The sequence below is a fragment of the Camelus ferus genome, chromosome 7, assembly GCF_009834535.1.
Source record: "Camelus ferus isolate YT-003-E chromosome 7, BCGSAC_Cfer_1.0, whole genome shotgun sequence".
Classification (NCBI taxonomy): Eukaryota; Metazoa; Chordata; class Mammalia; order Artiodactyla; family Camelidae; genus Camelus; species Camelus ferus.
Genome location: NC_045702.1, coordinates 45,959,937 through 45,980,564, shown reverse-complemented (window position 1 = coordinate 45,980,564; position 20,628 = coordinate 45,959,937). Strand labels below are relative to the sequence as shown.

General features: G+C 32.3%; 1 protein-coding gene across 1 annotated transcript in view; it reads left to right on the top strand.

The window, feature by feature from the left end:
- The window catches only part of STK31 (serine/threonine kinase 31), a 65,088-nt gene that overhangs the window by 21,198 nt on the left and 23,262 nt on the right, over window positions 1-20,628 (top strand). Inside the window, 9 exon segments of the mRNA XM_032483849.1 lie at window positions 3,918-4,033; window positions 5,539-5,698; window positions 8,051-8,173; window positions 12,473-12,649; window positions 14,473-14,586; window positions 15,593-15,712; window positions 16,786-16,917; window positions 17,954-18,055; window positions 19,393-19,473. Coding sequence (XP_032339740.1) covers window positions 3,918-4,033; window positions 5,539-5,698; window positions 8,051-8,173; window positions 12,473-12,649; window positions 14,473-14,586; window positions 15,593-15,712; window positions 16,786-16,917; window positions 17,954-18,055; window positions 19,393-19,473 — 1,125 coding nt within the window.

Here is a 20,628-nt window from a genome sequence, read left to right as displayed (position 1 = left end):
GTGACATTCTTTGGGGATAATAAATCCATAATCTTGGGTTCTATCCATTATAACTGATCCTTTCGCCAGGGACATACTGGTAAGGGCACTTCAGGGATAAGGTCTCTTCCTCTTAGAAAACAGTCTTTTTTTGTTTTTGTTTTTGTTTTGTTTTGAGATTTAATTGACAAGGAGATTAGATTAGTCACCTGCCTTTTTTTTTTTTTCTTCTATATGGGTGTCCTGGTCCCCTTGTATGAAGAGAATAGATGGATTCAGGCCATCTACTTTACCTGTCCAAGATGTAAAGCATATCCTTCAACCCCAGAAAGTTCCTTGGTGCTTCTTTCCAGCCTGTCCTCTCTCTCCCTCTCCCCGCCTAGGGAATCCACTATTCTTATTTATGTAACCATAATTTTGTTTTCCTGGTCCTGTACTTCATATAAATGGAATAATACTCTAATTTATATTGTGTTTTGTTTAGCTTCATTCACTTAAAGCATGTTCATCTTGTTTGTTCATTTTTATTGCCAAGTGGTATTCCATTCTATCAGTATACCAGTTTATTTACTCATTCTCCTGTTCATGGGCATTGAGATTGTTTCCATTGTTTGGCCCTTATGAATAAAGCCACTGTGAATATTCTTGTACAAGTCTTTCTGTGAATACATGGATTCATGTATCATGGATTATAGAGATTCTTTCCTCAGCTATATCTAGTATCCTGATCAGAAGCATTTTTCATTTCTGTCTACAGTGTTTTTGATCTCTGGCATTTCTTTTTGTTTGTTTCTTAGAATTTCTTTCTCTGCTTACATTGCCTGTATGTTCTTGCATGCTGTCTGCTTTACTTATTAGACCCCTTAGCATATTTATCATATGTTTTAAATTTCTGGTCTGATAGTCCTAGCATTCCTGCCATATCTGAATCTGATGTTTGCTTTGTCTCTTCCAACTGTGTTTTTTGTCTTTTAACATGTCTTATAATTTTCCTTGATAGCTGGGCATGATGTACTGGGTAAAAGGAACTGCTATAAATAGGACTTTAATAATGTGATTAGGTGTGGGGAAAGGAGAAGTGTCTTATAGTCCTGAAAGACTAAGAAAGGTCACAGTCTTTTAGTAAACCTATGCCTTTAGACTGAATTTCACACATGCCTTTCATTTTCCCCCACTCCCTTTAGAAAGGACAGAATGGCAAAAGTGGGCTGGATTTAGATTTTTCCTTTCCCTCAAGTTAGTTAGGCAGGGATAAAACTCTAGCAGGTTAGGCTCTGTTTAGTTTCCCCTGAGGGCAGATCTTGTTAAGTATAGAATGTTCTGGCATATTTCAGAATGGTTCCTCTTTGCTACCCCTGCTGGAAGCTTGAGGGGATTTTTCTTTTATATTTACTGTGAAGACCTGGTAGAGATCCAGGAGGATAAAACTCAGAAATGTGGGGGCATCCTGATGATGGGGTCCCCTTGGAGTTTTTAACTTTCAGTGTTGTTCACACTGAACCTTTACCAATCTGTCAGTTACAGTTGTGGTTCTCTTACTCCAGACCAGTTCCCTGATAGTATGGGGGTTGCTGCTTCAGTAAGTTATGATTTGCCTTTATTTGCCTGTTTTGTCTCTCCAAAAGATCTAAGAAGAGTTGTTGATTTTTCAGTTTGTTTAACTTTTTACTTATCGTTAGGATGGACTGACTGTTGACTTTTCTTCTTAACATAACTGGGCTGGAAACTGGAAGTTCTTAATGTTTTCAAAGAACTGTTTTTTGGTTCTGTTGATTTTTTTTCTTTATTGTTTGTCTATTTTCTACTTTATTGATTCCTTTACTTATTGTTATATTTCCTTCTTTAAAGTTTAATTAGTTCTTCTAGCTCCTTTAGATGGAAATTCATATCATTGTTTTATTTATGTTTTTATTCATATCATTGTTTTTATTCTTTATTCTTTTATCGTTTAAAGATAAATCCCTTTCAGCACCACTTTATTTGTAGTCCACAAATTTTGATATGCTGTTTTTATTATTCAATCAAACATTTAAAAAAATTCCCTTGTGATTTTTTTTTTTTTAAATCATGAGCTGTTTAGAAGTGTGTTGCCTAATTTCCACATATTTGGAGATTTTCCCCCCAGTATATTTTTGTTACTGATATTTAATTTTCTTGTTATCAGAGAGCATACTCAGTATGGTTTCAGTCCTTTTACATTTACTTATATTTGTTTTATTACCCAGCATTTTGTTTAGTCTTTGGAAATGTTCCATGTACTTTTAAAAATTATGTGTATACTACAGTTGTTGAGTGGAATGCTTTATAAGTGTTAGGTCAAACTAGTTGATAGTGTTCAAGACTTTAGTATTGTGACTGATTTTCTGTTTACTTGTTCTGTCAGTTACGGAGAGAAGAGTGTTAAAATCTCCAAATGTTATTGTGCTTTTGTCTGTTTCTTCCTTTTATTCTGTCAGGTTTTACTTCGTGATTTTGAAGCTTTGTTATTAGGTGCATACACATTTAGAATTGTGTCTTCTTGATGAATTGACTCATTTGTCTTTATGAAATATCCCTGTTTGTTGCTGAGAATGCTGCCTGTACTGAAGTCCACATTGCCTGATATTAATATAGCAATGTTTGCCTGGTATATATTTTTCATCCTTCAGTTTTTATCTGTCTTTATGTATCTAATAAGTGTTTCTTATAAGCAGCATATAGTTGAGTCGAAGCTTTTTCATCCAGATTGATAATCTTTCAGTATCTTTTAATTGGAGTGTTTAGCTAATTTTCAGTTAAAATAATTATTGATGTGGTTGGATTCAAGTTTGCCATCTTTTCTGTTTGTCTTATTTGTTCTTGTCTTAAAAACCGTGCTAATTTTTGTCATCTGATTTCCAGCTTTTTTTTTTAACAAGTGGATTAGTAAGTTCAAGATATTTGAGAAAAAATATAAGCTGACAGTTCTTTTAGATTTTTTTTTTTTAGTTCTTTTAGATTTGAATGATTCTTTTCCTTAGTATTTTGTAGTTCTCATCCACATATAATCCATTAGCAATTTGTATTAAAAATTTGCTTTTATGGAGACTTTGCAGAGCATTAAACACATTTTCAAAGATTCAGTGATTTGTTTTCCTACTTCTGTTTCTTAGATTTATATAACTTTTGGAGTAATTATCATAGCAATTACAGTGGATAGAAATAGATTTAAGAACAAACATAACTGCTGCTTCATGGTTGTCCTACTCAGCAAATGGGAGCAGAAGGCCATGAGCATTCCCAACTGTAACTTACTGATAGCTAATACACTTACTATTAGTAAGAATACATTAGCTCTGTCTTTTTATTTAACTGAAGGATTGGAGAGAATGTGAACACTGGAGAGCATGTTGTTTAAATGTTGAGTAAATGTTCTGTGTTTAACTATGTAATACCCAATTTGTAGTACAATTGGAATAAAATTAATACGTCTTTATCTATCTTACTGCTCTATATACTGTTTTGGATAATTATACTAGACATATCTTGAGGTACCACTCAGAATCAGAGAGTTTAATGTAGCTTGGGTCAAGGAAATGATGTTTTAGATTCTTTCATAATGCAGAATGACATCAGACTTTATCAGAAAACAAATTCTCATTGATAATTATTTGGTTTCTGAGGGAATCTTCTATTTGTCTTTTTAAAATCTAAGAATTAAGACATATAATATATGTAATTTTATTTTTATTTGGCTTCTTATTAGGATGAACTATAAGAGTGTCTAATCTGTGTGAAGGCAGAAGACTGGAATAGATGATCTTTTTCAGACCCCATCTAATAGGGAAATCAGTGTTTGTCATCCTGTGGCCTATTATTTTTTTACCTCTAAAATTTTAATTATGCCTAAAAATCATTTAAATAACAGTAGAAATTTAGTTTCCTATTTGGGTCTAAGATGTATTTGTTCTTTGTTTCAGCAAGAGAAAGCAACTATGATGGATTTGACTAAACATTTAGAGAGCACTCTGAAGACTCATGTAGGTACCAGAATGAAAAATCTGGCAGCTAAGGTTGAACTATTGAAAGAAATTAGGTAGGTAACAGCATATTTTTGAGAAGGATTGTTTAAAACATATGCTAATCAGTTGATGCTTTGTTTATATGCCTACTATTTTTGCTTTGAAATTCAATATTTGTATTTTTATTACTTTAAAGAGGGAAACTAAAAATAGTTACTCCTGAGACAAATTTATTTGTAGTGTTTTTGTTGGTGTTCTGTTGTCACTATGTGGAATGATAGTGTCCTAAAGTCATCTATGAGAATGAAATAAAAAAATCAACACAACTTCTAAGTGGTAGTTTAATGGGAAACTACTGTGTCCTGTTGCTTTGCTTGGGGTTATTTTCAGGCTTGTACTATAACTATAAAGATTTCAGTAATCTAGATTACTTATACTCTGTCTAAAGAAAAAGTCATTTTCATAGGGTTAGAAGAAAAGTGATCGTTGTGGAGTCAGAAGAGAAGAAATTGGTTAGCAAGCCTTGTGCAGAGTTTATTCAGCATATCTCAGACTCTGTATATGAATGATGTAGGTATTTTACTTTATAGAGGATTGCTTTATTGTTGGTTAGGGATAATTTTTCACCCTTTTCTGGAATGTGGAAAAAATAGTTCTCAAAACAACCTGGTTCTTTTTTTGTGCTATATATACAACTTAAGCCAGTAATTCATTTTCTCACAGACTTTGAAACACTAAGAAGATGTCCTGAATTAATACTGCATGTTGGTTTTTCGTCCAGTGGAAATTTATGTTCTCCAGTATAAATCTGTCAGTTGGCATCTGGTTTATAAATCTCTAAATAGTTTGAGTAACTTGGTCTCTCTAGAACTTAATCAGCTTTTAATGCCCTACCAAAAATCCAAGTGACTACACTGGCAAAGCTGTGAGAAAGACTTTGGATCAAAACAGTTGAATTTATTTTAATTGATATTTGAGGAAATAATGCACTACTAGAATGGTGACAGTCTAGTTGGAAGCTCGAAAAAAGAATATAATGGGCCTTGTTGGTTTTGCTAGTTGACCTTTCTGATTGCTTTGTTTTTTGGATTTTTTTTTTTTAAATTCTGCAGATATTAGTTTGCTTTTATTAGGGTACAAGGACTTGGTAAGCAAGATTGGCTTAAGTATCAAAATTTTAAAGAAGTATTTACAAATCTAATTTGATACCATTTTTAAATTCTGCAGGCTTTTTTTTCCCTACCTTTTTTTTTAAATGGAGATACTGGGGTTTGAAGCCAGGATCTCATGCATGCATGCACTCTAACTCTGAGCTATATCCCTCCGCACTCTGCAGACTTTTGAATTGTCTTTTTATATAAAGGATTTTGGAAAAAAATTTAATTTTTTTCCCAAATATATTTTTAATTAAAAGTTTGTATCAAAGTTATTTATGAGTTTATATAATTTTAAAAAGTACTTCTTCATAGTCAGTGTTGTAAATAGTAAGTTTAGACCATTACTATCTAAATGTAATTTTTTTCTCATACCATCTTAAAATTTCTTGATCTTTTCCTTTTTGCTATTTAAAAAAAAATAGACGTGTCAATATCAGCGTTCGTTTTGGAAATGACCTTTCAAATGCTATACAAGTGTTGGAAGAAGACTGCTTTACTACCCCAGCTTCTTTGAATGAATTAGAGCTAATTTGGGCAGAATACAGTCTGGCTCAGGAGAAGATTCAAACTTGTCAGAATATGGTGGGTCAAGAATTTTTCTCTCTTATAATTTTTATCTGTTAAACATAAGGAGATACTATCTTTCAAGAAAGTAGGACTGCAGATATTGTAACAATACTTTATATGAAATCTTCAACTTTTACAGTGTCTTCATATTAATAACTTGATTTCTTTTATTGCCTTGTAAGAAAGGTTGGGTAGATAAGTAGTGATTTTGGATAAAGGGTTAATAAATTCTTTTTCCCCTTTTGCATGAGAATTTGACCTCTCTCTGTTTCCTTGGTAATTTGATAAAATGACATTTCAATCATGTTACTGGCAACATTGTTTAGGTAAATAAAACCCCTGATTTGGTAATTTGTATCTCGACTGAGCTGAGCATACCCCTTGAGGGGCCCTGGAAGCTATGCTTTATAGCTTTCAAGGGGCATAAGTCTTGTAAACCAGGGTGGCTCCCACACCTGCTAATGTGGATCTTGTCTTCTGGTCTTAGTAGGGTGTTTTGTGCTGCAGTATAGGACTCTGCCTTACTGTTGAATGCTATCTAAGTCATCCATTTTTGAGAGGAGATGATTTGTACGTTGGCGAGGGGCATAAAGAATGGAATATTTCATGTGAATTCTTTATTAATGTAGGTACAAGTGTATTTATCTCTTCTTGGAATTTTCTTTATTTTTTGTATGAACTCAGTAGAGCATCTTATTTTTCATATAAAGATATTTGGCACATCAGTCATAGCTTTTCTTAGTACCTTGGAGCACTATACTTGTGTTTGGAGTTGTCCCATCTTAAGTATTGGTGATTTCTGTCTCTGGGGATTGTATCTTGAAAGTCTTATACCCTCTTCATACCTACGTTGGCAAGCTGGCAGCCTAACTGGTTCTGAATGAGAAAAGTAAACAGGTTAGCTAGCCTTCGGAAATGCCAGGAATGTTTAATTTGGAGAAGGTATTAGGTTTGAGTTACTTTACATATTAGACCTTAACTGGTGGCTTCTGTTTATGGAAGGAAAAAATTGACAGAAGTAATAATTTTTGGATCTCGGTGAAACACAGGCAACATTACAGGTACTTTATAAATTTTTTCTTATACTAACTTTTAAAATGGGCATTTTTGCTCCTCAGGAAACTGAGGCCCCCAGGGTTTAAGGAAATTGCTCAATATTGATTACATAGTTCTAAATGTTAGTTGGAATTTGAACCCAGGTATGTCTGATTACAAAGTGCATTCTATTTCCATTTAAACTGTACTGCCAACTTCATCATGACTTCATCATGTATTTTCATGTCATAGGATTAAAAGATGAAAAAGAACTGCTTTTTTAACTTTTTTTTTTTTTGTCTTTTGAGCATAGGAAAGTGATTCAGGACAAAGAGGGAGGGGGCTTAATGTATCTCTAGGACTTGGTATTCCAGTAGAACAAATGTGATTTTTTTAAAAAGCAAATACTTATGTTTGCTACTGCTGATCTTTTAGGACTTAATTTAGGCTTCACTGCCCTAAAGTTTATTTGACAGATAGAAGAGTAGATTATTGGATAAATACAGAGTCATAATTGTCACTCAAGTAAATCTGTCATTTTATTTTCCTTATTGTACTTAATTTGGATCTTAGTGTTTTTATTTTCATTTATGAATATTTTGCATAGTTACTTAACTTGATTGCCATGTGTACTTTTGGTGAAAGAGATTCTTTTCTTTTGTCTTTATAATTAGTTATGAAGTGGTCTAGTCAAGCTTACCCAAAAAAGAATATTCTAAAATTCAAGCTCTTAAGTGTATGTGTCAGATGCTGTTATAGGTAGTGGAGGCACAAATTTGTTAAGACATGGTCCTGTCTCTCTGTCTTCCTTGGGTGTGGGATGGATACATGGATAATTCTAATATAGTTTGGTAAGTACTGTAGTAGAGATAATGCATAGGATTCTTGAATATCTCTCGTATCTATTTCCAAACATAGCTTCTCGGGTGAATTGGAGATTTTATCCTGGTGGAGATTAACTGAATCTTGAAGAATAAGTAGCTGAAGGAATTGAGGGTGGGATGGAACTAGGAAGGAGGCAGTGTGTAATTAATAATAGGCACCTGTATAATTTCCTTAAGAAAAGCAAAAATTTTGTTGCCGCAGATATAATTGGAAAAAATAAAGATCAGTGGAGCAGGATTAATGAATTTAAATCTTAATTCGAATTAAGGAAAAGAAAGTTCTTTGTCAGTTTGGTGATCTAAGGAGAGATAGTGTTCGTCCTAAATGTTACTGTATTTGGAGAATGTAATGTTAAATTTTACTAATTTTAAGTGATTAGTCTTTTTCATAGAGGTCAGTGTGTTAAATTATAAATTAAAGTTGGTTGTTCTTTTTTACTTCCTCCAGAATGAAGGGACTGTTTTGATTGCCAAAAGAAATGAAGTGCAACAGAAGCTGTATGTGGCAGTAGAAGCTTTTATTCTGGAAGTAGATGAGTTACCTGTTACTAAACGCTTGAAAACATTGCAGGTTAGAATTTTTAAAAATATTAAATATACATTAAAATATGTTTATCATTTGAGAGGTGAAATTAGCATTTATCTTTAGACTTCAGATAGTACTGATGGCTGCAAAAGTTTTTATTTTCTTTGATGAATCCTAGTTTATTTTTTATGGAGTTAAATTTTTATATAAATATATTTAATATATTTATGTATATATGTGTATCTATCTTACAAACAAGGTAGAATGGTCAGGCACATCAGGCTTTCTAGAGCAGCATTCACTGGGAAAACTCACGGAAACAGGAACAGTAGCAGTCAGGTGAGTCCCTGTTGCCCATTGCATTCTAGCAGAAAATCTAGTAAAGCCTTATGTCAGAGTTGGGGGGAGGGACCCTGATTCTTGAGTTACAGGGCTTTTAAGATCCATGGTCTGGCAATAGAGTACAGTAGCTATATGATGTTGTGGAACCTTGTCTTCATCTAAGAAATGACTAATTTGGAGTGAATGAGTGAGGCAGTGTTGTCATTCCACCTAGTAATGTTAATATTTCTACTTAGATCTTAAGTCCTTTAATGATATTTAAAATGTTTCTCTTTTAAGGCCTCATGCGTTTTCCTTAGTTTAACTCTAAGATATTTATACTTTTGGTTACTCTTGTGGATGTTACCTTACTTTCCGTTTCCTAGTTATTTTTGGTGATACAGAGGGATACTGTTGATTTTTAAATATTGACACCTCTTGGGCAACGCTGCTGAATTCTCTTTTAGTTTTTGTCAGTTGATATGAGTTTTCTGTGTGGTTGAACATTTGAACACAATAACCCTCTTCTATTCCTACTTTTTAAATGTATCTTTGAATTTTTAGTGCTTTGGTCAGTATCTTTAGTAATTATTTTGGACTTTAGAGAATAAGCTTGCTAGAGAGTTGGTGAAAAGAATATTTAGGGACATCTGGGTACTGTCTTTTTCAGTCTACCTGGATGAAGATGTAGTTTTCATTGATACTGTGTATGGTTCAGGAACCATTGGAACCCTGGTTTGAAACATTTTCTTAAATGGAATTGCATAAATAGTATGCTATTTATTACAGAATGGTGAAGTAAGCTTTGCGTGTAAGAGGGCAGAGATGTAAGAATTCACCTCTCTGCAATGCAACTTCTACTTTACCCTGTAAAGGTTTATTTCTTCTCCTTAACTGTTAGGAAACAGCTAAAGGGTCTGCAATCAAGATCATTTTTAAAGCTTTCTTCTTAAAGTTTAGTCTTAAAAGACTTTTTGCCAAGTGTCTCCCTTTCTGCTGTCCCCTTGATCACCAGATTATTCTTTAAACTTCTCTTTATTTTGCTGAAAAATAGTTTGATTTTTATTTATACTCTTTAAGTACTTAAGAAATGTAACTTATACTTCGATAATGGAGGTCGTAGGAGTGAAACTTCATGATTTTTGATTTTCTCAGCATTTATTGAGACTTTTTGTGGCCTACAATACATGGTAAATTTTTCATGACTGTTCCTTATAAGTTCAACAAGAAAGTATATTCTAGGTTTTCTTGGTATGGTGTTTCTGACATACAGCTATTATTTTAAGCTTTAATGTTCTATATTTTTGCGTAGTTTTTTATCTGATCAGTCTATCAGTTTTGAGATATTTTTATTATATATTCTAGTTAATATGTTGTTATATTTTGTAGTTCTTTAATTTGTTCAAAATATTTCAATACTATATTGCTAAGTGTTAATGAGTTCATGATTGTTACGAATTTTAAACTGTGTTTTTTAAAAAAATCATATGTAATACTATTTTTCCCTTAAGATGATTTGGGATAAAATTTTACTTTTGTTTCTTTTTAAAATTCTTATCCCACTGTCTTTTTGGTTAATATTTGATTTGTGTGTTTTTTTTTCTCCTTTTATTTTAAATGTCTGTCTTAGACAACACACTAATGCATCATTTTTAAAAAGAATAAATCTGCTTTTTGATGGGTAACTTAGTTGATTTATGTATTTATAATTACTGCTTTATTAGAATTTATTTCTGTGATAATTTTGTGTTTATCATGGTTTCTTTTTTCCCCCTCCTTTTCTACCTTCTACCCCTAGTATCTTAGAACAGTCTCACTCACCTCACTTGCCTTTTATATGTCATCTGTCTGTCTGTATGTCCCTCCCCAAACCACCTAACCAAATAGCCACACTTCTTGTCTAGGATTTTGGTCACAGATTGTTACAGATATTGTATATGATAAGTCAGTGAAGTAACACACTTTAGAGTTATTTTCTCAGTCTTATTTCATAAGTTGTTGGGTATCTTTTCAGTTTATTCTGTGTGCTGGATTACTTTTTCTGAGAGTGCTTTCAAAGAGGGCTTTGTGTGGTTGACTTTTGAGATATTAAATGTCCCACAGGTTATCTTATTTAAATAGTTTAAACATTTAAGCTCTTTACACAATTGTTTAGTTGGCTATAAAATATTATGTCCAAAGGTCATTTTCCCTTAAGACATTTGACGGTAATAATCCATTGTTTTCTTATTTCTGTAGTTGTTGATATGAGTCTGATTTTTGTTCTTCTTTGATCTTTTTCCACCCTGGAAGCTTTCACATTTTCTCTTGACTTTGTTCCTAAATTGTACTAAAACATTTGTTTAGATTTAATCTGAGTCAATTCAGTTTGAGGTTGTATATCTTTAAGTCTAGGAAATATTTGATAATTATTTCTTAAGATACTGTTCTCCCTCCCCTTTCTTACCTCATTTACTTTTTCTCTCATTCTGGAATTTTTTTAGATGGATATTTAAACTTACATTTTCTGTGTATTTTAATTGTTCATCCATCTTTTTTCTATCCTTTTATCCCTTTCTGTGTCTTTTTTGAGGGATCCTTGACTTAACGACCTAGTCACTAACTGGTTTTCTAACTGTATTTCTTCTGCTGCTTAACCAATCCACTGTGTTCTTTGTTTCAAAAATTATTTCTTTCTTACCTAAAAATTTCAGTTGGTTATTATTTATAACTACTTGGTTTTTCTTAATGTTCCCAATATTCTTTATTTTTTTGAGAATATTTATTATGCTTATTTTGAGTTCTTGCTGTTATCTGGGCTACTGCTTTTGCTTTTTTTTTATGAGGTAGCTTTGTTTGTCATATTTCTTTCAGAGTGCTTGTATTTTTCACTCGTTTCATCCTCCTGTGTACTTCCCGTCAAGATCTCATATTCTCTTGAAGAACTATAAACTTTCTTAGTGTACTATTGTGTATGTATGTGATAGGGTGATAGAGGGACCTAGGCAGGGGTGAAGGCTTGGACCATAACTTCAGAGACTTTAGGTTGGTTTAGGGAATAGGATGAGGTTGTTTCTCAGAACTTCTAGGGCTGCAGTCTGGGCTCAACTACTTCCTGTTGGCTTCTCTTCTAGATGATCTTACTCTTCCGAGGACCTCCCGGTCCCTCTGCCCCAGCTTTTGTTCTTTTCCAGGGGCTACCACCCTTAGTTGTAAATGCTACCGGGTATTCGGGGAAAAGGGAAGAAAAGAGAATGCTTGGTCAGCTCTTTTCTTTACTGGTTATCAAGTTTTGCCTCATCTAGGTTCATTAGCTGTTGTTGTGTAAACCCACTGCCTCTTGCTTGTGCTGCTGCTTTCCTGCCCAGTGTGAGGGAGAGGGAAAGGCATATGAAGAAAGCTGTCTTTTCCCTCAGGTTATTCTCTGCTGTGGTACAGGTCTTCTCCCACTTGCAGTGATTGTATTCATTCAGTGCTAAGCACCAGTCATCCTCTTTGTTTCCAAGGGTTTCTCAGAGTTTTGTGATAACAATTTCTGGAATCTGTTAAGTTTTCCTCTTATCTCTGTGACATTTCTAGAGTCTGATTGATAGAGCCATCAATCTCTCTTGTCTCTTTCAGTCCTTTTCAGAAATGCTTTTAAGTGCGTATATATGCTCAGTGTCTTTCCTTAATTGGAATTATTTCTGTATTTTGGTGTGTTTATTTTTATTTAGCAGTAACTCTTAGAAACTTCCATGTTAGGGCAAAACAGTAGCGATTCTTAAAGTCAGAGAAATGAGGGTAATTTCTACTTAATTAAAAATCTAAGTACAAAGAATTTGTAATCTTAATTCACTTAACGAACTTGTACTATTATAGTCCAAATAAATCACCTTCTAGGTAGTTTTATGCTTTTATGTCTAATTATTCTAAGTTTTATTTATAAAATGCTCAAAGATAAGGATTCAACATACTACTTCTTTGTCTCTTAGATTCGAATATGGTGCTTGAATCCTAATCTAAAGTTGATAAACTTTAATAAACAGAAATATCTCTCGGCAGGATTTGTCAACCTCTTTAGAAGCAGTATATGGACAGGCCAAAGGGACAGACTCTGAAGAAATACTTAAGAAATTTTATGACTGGAAGTGTAATAAAAGAGAGGAATTCACCAATGTTAGAAGTGAAACAGAGGTTTCTCTACAACATCTTACAGCGTGGTTCCAGAGTACCTTAAAGGTAACAAGAGCTGTTGCCTGGTGGTGTCATAGCATAAAGCAGGGAACATATATTTTTCAACTTCCCACATGTAGTTTACCTCTTTTCTGAGAGAGAGACAGAGAGAAAGAGAGAGAGAGAGAGTGAGAGAGAGAGAAAACATGAATGAGAATGCTGGGATGGAAAAGTGAGAGATTTACATAGTTATGTTCTCTGTTTAGGGTGTAGAGCAATAGGATTGAAAACAACTTAAATTAAGCTATAGATGTAAGATAGTATCAGTGGAGTTTATACAAGTGTAGTGTATGTTTTATAGCTGTAGTGTAGAGATAAGGGTATATGCCTTAGAGGGTAGACAGCTTTCCTCTTTTTTTTTGGTTTCTTTTTTAGCAAGACATACTTTTTAAATTGAAGTATAATTTACAATGTGTCAATTTCTGGTGTACAGCATAATGTTTTAGTCATACACATACATACATATATTCATTTTCATATCCTTTTTCATTATAGGTTACTATAAGATATTGAATATAGTTCCCTGTGTTATACAGAAGAAACTTCTTTATTTTATAAAGACATTTTTTTTAACATTAGTTGGCGAACTAATGTTAACTAACTTCATGCTTAAAATGATGTGTGGTAGTGTTTGTTTAGGTCTTTTAAGTTTTAGTTATCTTCAGTATCTTAAAGATACCTAAAATAATTGGGGATTATTAGTCTCAATTGATATTAGATGTTAGAAAAGATGTTTTGTATATAATTTTTTTTAGTTCTTATTTATTATTGTGAAAACACCATGTAATTTCCCAGAAGGCTTGGGGGCATGTGGTTGGTTTTCTGTAGTGTACTCAAAACCCTAATTAAATTTTGCCTTGTTTCTCTTATTGATTCTCTATTCTGTTTGCTTTACAACTTCCTGAGCTCTTGCAGGGGCACCCATGGTGGTATTTATCTTTCTATGTGAGAGATTTCCAAATAAACATTTCTAGCTTTGTTTTGGGAAAAATACCTTTAATCTTCATCTACTTCTAGAGCTCTTCATTTTTAGTATTTTCTTATGTATACATTAATATAACTAAGTTATTTCTTTGTCTTTTTTTGCTTTGATCATAATTGTCTTTCTGTTTAGGTTGGTTAGCTGTTAACCTTTTCTTTCATTTCCATAACTGTTTTTCATACTTAGATCTTCATAATCACAAATCTGAACCTCTGAAATCAAAGTGACTACTTGTGACCTTTATGTTCTATATTGCAGTTTGGGCCTCTGATTTTATTCTGTTTAACACCTTGTTATAAAGTCTATTTCCTGATAGATAGTACCTTAGTTTTCCTAATGAGAAGGAAACTATTGGGGTTTAATCTTTAACTTTTAATCTTCAGATTCCTAAATGCTTGTGGGTCATCAGTAAGTACCAGGTGTAACCATACCCCCTTCCTTACGCAAAGGCTGACATTGTCTGCCCACTACGTGCCAAATTTAAAGTTGCCACCTGAGTAGTCAAGGTTGTTTACTGGTTTTGGTCACATGGCCTCTTTTACAATGCCCCCAAAACATCTTGGTCTTATTCCTGATTTTTCTCATGCTTTTCCACTGTATTGCCCTCTCATCTCTCTTAGCCGTTAATTACCTTAATAGAAATCTGCTTTTTCTTTAGGTGTGTGATGTGTGTATATCTTTTCATTTCTGGTGCCTAAGTTTTATGAGGGCAGTATTTTATCTTTCTTGTGTTTATTTCCCCCACATTGCCCAATTCATAGGCTAATGCCCTACTCCTAGTATAAGGACACAACATTAATTGAAGTAATTAAATGAGATACTTCGTGTTTCTGTTTTTGCAAATGAGGCCTTTGATCTATCTGTGGAAGAATCGCTGACTGAAGACACAATTGATAATATTGATGAAATCCTAGAGAAGACTGAGTCAAGTGTCTGCAAAGAGCTGGAGATATCTCTGATTGTGAGTATTGATATTCTTTATTATTGCTTCCTTTGAAGCAAAATGATTTTACCTGCTAGTTTGAGTGTGTTAAGACTGGTCTTAGCTTTCCTCTTAAAGGTCTGTTTGAAATGTAACACTGTCAAGTTCTAATCCAAACACAATGAGAAGTCTTATTCCACAGGATGATATTTCTATTTTAATAGGATATTTCACATTAAAAAATAATAAAATCTAATATTTAATTTCAGGAAAAAAACTCCTCTTAATCTGAATCTATCAGCTTTCTGTAGCATTTGATTCTTGAGTCCATCATACCCAGTGACTATAAGATAAGATTCTTCAGAGTTTGAGAACACTTGAAATAAAAGCTGAGAGAGCTCTTGGAAGTGGATACACAAGATTGACTAATAGCTCCCTTCCCCTGCTGTGTATATTGTCTATTGCTGTGTGAAGTTAAAAATTAGTATAGCTCCTCAAGAGTACTTTGTAATGTTAATATTGCTTACTGGGACTCTCCCAGTTTTTCAGGCTGCTTATCAAAATATCAGTGGTTCTCTATTTTGCTTGTTTTTACCTTTTGTGATTTTATTTAGATTGGCGTTTAAAAATACAGACTCATTGCTGTATTTCCCAGTGTCAAATAGTCCTTATTTAGATGATTTTTTTCAGGCTTGATTTTAGAAGTAGTTGTTAATAGGTGATTTCTAAAACTAATTTGAAGTGTTGAAGTTTTATATATTGTTTAGTTCTTATATTTAGTGTTGTCATATCCCTGATTTCCTTTAACACTATACTCCAGATAGCTTTAACAATAATAATGTTATGGGAATAAAATTTCCCGTATGAATATTTTTGACATCAATCTCTCTTTTCTCTAGAAAAAGATTTATGTTTAAGAAATATTCTGATATAGATACAGAAATTTGTTGAAGGTATCATTTTGAAGTTTATCCATTGTTACTGAAGGTTTTAACTATTTTGAATACTCCTTTTTATATAATTCTATGTGTGTAATTTCATTTAGGAACAAGGTGCTGCAGACAAGGAGATTATTTCAAATACATACAGTCAAGTTTTACAAAAGATCCATTCAGAAGAAAGGCTTATTGCCTCAGTACAGTCCAAGTACAAGGACAGTGTTGAGGTTGGATTATGCTTTATATTGTTGGTCTTATATATTGATGCTTTGAATTTTTAATACTTAAATTTCTATCAAGTAGTTTAATATCCAGTGTGTAAATTATTTATTATTGCTAAAAAGACACTATAGCCATTGTTAGCTGGTATATAATTAAATTCACCATTAAATGGAAATGATAATTTCATTAATGTAAGTATATTGAGATTTTTTTGTCTTAAATTTTTGATTTTATCATGTTCTTTGAAACATAACTTTTATCATTTTCTTTCTGTCAGGACAAGTTTATAGCAGAAAGTTTGCTTTATACAGTAAGATAAGAAGAAGAAATAGACATTAATTATAATCCCCTTAGTCTAAGAGATACTTCCTCTAGTTTCAGAGTATTTCCTTTTTGGATGGTGACTTATATGTATGTATGAATGTTAGGTGCATTGCATCATTTTGTAAGCTGTTTTGAAAATATTTTCTTCATCTAATGATGTATTATGAACATTTTCCCATAAGATTAATGATTCATTTTGAGTGACTAAACATCATTTCTGCATAGATATACAGTATAACTTAACCTTTCATCTGTATTAGATGTTAAGGTTACTTCTGTATTTTTAAATTATAAATAACACTGTATGTAATCTTTGTACATAATTTTGTGTGTGTATTTCCTCAAAGAGATGTCTAAAAATTGTGAATTACTAAGTCAAAAGGAATGTTCTTAAAACTTGATACATATTGTCAGACCACTTTTGGGAAAGATAATTTCAATTTACATTCTCACTAGAAATTCCAGTTTGCATTCTCTGTAGCAAAGCACATCTCACTGTGTGTCTCAGCTTAAAATATTTCTTACCTTTGCTCCTTTGACTGCTGGAATGAATATTCTTCTAAATAGATATGTGGATAATTAAGAAGTTAGGGTAGAATTGGCTTCTTGAAAATTGTAGAATTTCTTATTTCAGTCTGAACTCAGTAAAATGCTAGTTGAATATAAATAGAGAAATAATAAGTGGTCAAAAAGTGACTGTTCAATAAATATTGTTGTCTTCATGTTGAAAATGTACCAATTCTTTCTCTCTTAGTTTAAGAAGCAGATTACTGAATATTTAAATAAGAGCCCCAATGTGGATCATTTGCTGTCCATTAAAAAAACACTGAAAAGCTTAAAGGCTCGACTGAGATGGAAATTGGTTGAAAAGAATAATTTGGAAGAAGTAAGGAAATGGTTCTTACTGAACTTCATATGTAGCTCATTTTACTTAGGCTCTGCTTCATGAAAGTAATGCATAAATACACTTTAAAATTATTCACATTTTGTTTTATATATTTTATCTTATTTTCCTCTATGTTTGTAAATTTTATAATATGTGTTTATTATATACAAGCCTACCTCATGCTGCAAGTTGATGGAGTACTCTACCAAAGTAGAATTTGGTCATAAAGTACTTTAAAGATCATGATGTCTTTTGTTAACCCTCTTTTTAAGAGCTGGACATACTATTTCTTGCAAATATTTTAAGTTGTTTTCATGTTATAATAGAACTGGAAGAATTAGGACACTTTAAACTGGACTAATCTCCTTCTTTAGGCTCGAAACTTTGTGAATAAACTGGTAATTTTTTGTGTTCCCTTAAGGATTTGATTAATCTATAAAAGGGATTTACATTATATCTTAATCTAACTTGAATTAGCTTTCTTCATCTTTGGAGCATTTAAGCATGGAGTGGAGCTAATTTAATAGTTTAACTTTGAAAACATGTACCTTTTAAGATGGCTTATTTATTATCATTAGAGTTTCATAGAGCCTTTGTGGGTCCTCCATTGTCTTTCCTCTAGTAGACATGCTACACATTTACTAATTTTTAAAAAATAAAATCTTATGTAGAAAACAATTCCAGGGAATTTAATTGCATTCTGGTTCCTATTCTTGACATTTACTTTATGGTGGCAGTTGATCATCTTAGAGAAAATCTACAGCAAATTAAGAGACAAGAAAAATCTATGTAATTGATTTTATGACTTTATTTTATAATTTCTTTTTGTAGGTTTTGGCAAAGTCAGTGTTAGAATATACTAATAAATGTTAATTTGACCAGTGCTATGAGGTTCTGTTATGTGCTAGGTATAGAGGATACATAGAAATCAGACAGACTGATTTGCTGTAGAACTTCCATTAATTCTTAGTAAGAAGACTTGTTTTCAGTCTACTTTAATAAGCTTGTAAGATCACTTTTTTCTTTCTGATTAAAGTCTGATGACCATGATGAATCTGAGATTGAGAAAATAAAACAAGAAGTAACTCAATTGCGCAGTAGTGTCTTTCAGGAAATTTATCATGAGCAGGAGGAATATGTAAGTGTTTGATTCTTTGAAATTTTCAATTAGTTTTTACTCTAGAAATTGAATTCAGACATCCATTTTATGAAGTGTGCTATAATCACAAGGCTAGAGATTATATTGGCATTATGTTGGCATAGTAATGTTTATGTGAATTTAGAAAGTAGTTTCTGATGACAAAAAATTCATAACCATTGTACCAAATATGAAAATTACAGAAAATTACAAAGAAGAAAAAACATCACCTATAACTTTTCTGACTCAGTGGTGACAGTAGTATAATCACATTTAACTTTTGACTTAACTTTCTATTGGTCTTCTTTCTGCTTGTTTTTGTAAGAATTGAGATTATAGTACAAACACACTTTTGCATATTGCTTGTTTTCTGTTTAACATAAAGCCTAAAGATTTGTTCCTTTATTAAAATCTACCTGAATATCATTTTAGCATAAAACAGCAATGAAAACATTAATGGGCACCATAATTTACTTGAAGAATGTAACAAAATAAAACTACTTGCTTTTGGGGAAAGTTACACCTTTAAGTCTCCATTCTACCACTAATTTTTGTGACTTTGGGAGAGTCAGTGAGGATATTTTCTCTTTGAAATGGAAAGAATATTGTATTTTATGTTTCAGGGATGTTATGGGAAAGAAGTAAGATAAGAAACAGTGCTCCGAAAATAAAAATACTATGAAAATATTAGGCATTTAAGTGTTATGCATTATTCAGCAAACTTATCTGACTTTGTGTACTTCATTGTTCACCATATGAACCTTGGATAACATAGCTATCTCCCAAGAACTTGATAATTGTCTAGAAGTTTTACTGAATAAACATGATAAATGACTTTTCTAGGGATTCTCAGTTTTCACATTTGCTTCACAGTAGCTTTTGTAGAGCTGCTTGTTTATTTTTTCTCTCAAGACTTCTATGATTTTTTTCTTCCTAAATGAAACAGCCATTATTTTAAAATAGTGACAATTTTATGATACATTAGTTTTTCATCACACTTTTTCATTTTAGCTTGGAAATGAGTGTAGACTTTGACCTTAGGCAAGATTTTTGTGCATATATATGTGTATATATATATATATATATATATATATATATAGCAAGCTAAAAATTGGTAATCAAGTTTTTCTTCTGTTAGTAAGATGGTAGTTTACATCTAAGATGACTCTTGGTTTTCATTTGGTATTTCTTGTAGTGGAATCAGTGATTATATACTTTATGAGATTGTGTATCTTGTTAGATTATGTATCTTGTTAGATATATAATAAGGGAGATAATAACATGTGACAGTTGAATATACATTGAACTATAATAATGAAGGTATTTTTTAAATTTAGGAGAAGCTGAATAGTTTGGTGCAGAAATGGTTCCCTGAGCTTCCTCTGCTTCATCCTGAAATAGGGTTACTTAAGTACATGGTAAGCTTTGTTTCCCCTGTGAATTACTACTCTGCAGAGAGTATTGAAGTGATGATGTTAAAATTCTGTGTCAGTGTTAAGTTAATAATATCCTTACTTTAATAACATCCATGATGAATGATTTCTTGGTATTATTAGAACTTTTCCTCAAGACTGTCTTTAATGCTTGCAATCTATTTTTAAATTTTTATATTAATTTTCATGTTTTTCTATGTTTTCCCTTTTCCTTATACCCACTTACTATATTGCATGGAACTTATTTGAATTACAGGTGTTTATTTTTTTGAAATGGTAAAGCAGTTTTAGCTGCTATTCCAAGAGTTAGAATGAAAGCAGGACACTGATAGTCATGAGGAATTTAAACAGAATGTATTTTTTAAGTTAAAGTAGGCTGGGAAGACAATTCCAGAGAATCTGGTTAAGGTAGAGCTGCTGATGTGGGTATGGTTTTCTAGGCAGACAGGATCCAAAGCCTAGGAGATCAGTGTATTAGACAGAAGGACAGTATGGAGCAGGTAAACTCTGGCTTTTAGCAGATTCTGGTAGCTCTGTGTTTTATATTCCCTGCTAGGAATGAGGGACTAGATGAGATATTTATTCTTTAACGTTGTCATTAGTCCATGATAATAGTGTAAATATAGTACAGAAAGAGATGTTCAAATAGGCTTGTGAACTTATAAATGTGTAAGACTAAAGTTCCTTAAATTGTTAAAGCAGTTACTGTATAATCTTTCCAGATTAGACTTTAAAATAATGTGGGATTTTCCTTGCAGTTATTTAACTCTTGCTTAGAGACTGTCTCTTGTAGGATGGGTGAGTAAATATATGGTGCTATATAGGACTTGAAAATTTATTAAGAAAATATGCTAATCTGTTTCATTGTGGAAGATTATAAAAGGTTTTGAGTCATGGCTTATGGATGCCTTTAATTATTTTGAGATGTTTAACCATTATGTATACTTAGGAAACCCCTGTAGGGTTTGTTTGTGTGTTTGTGTGTGTGTGTGTATGTGTATGGTTATATATTGTGGATTACTTATATAAAATATATGTTTATTATATATATGTATATTGTATATATGATTATGTATGTAGATTACTTAAATATACTGACAATGCTTAAAAAAAGAATCAGAAAATAGTTTCACAACTCCT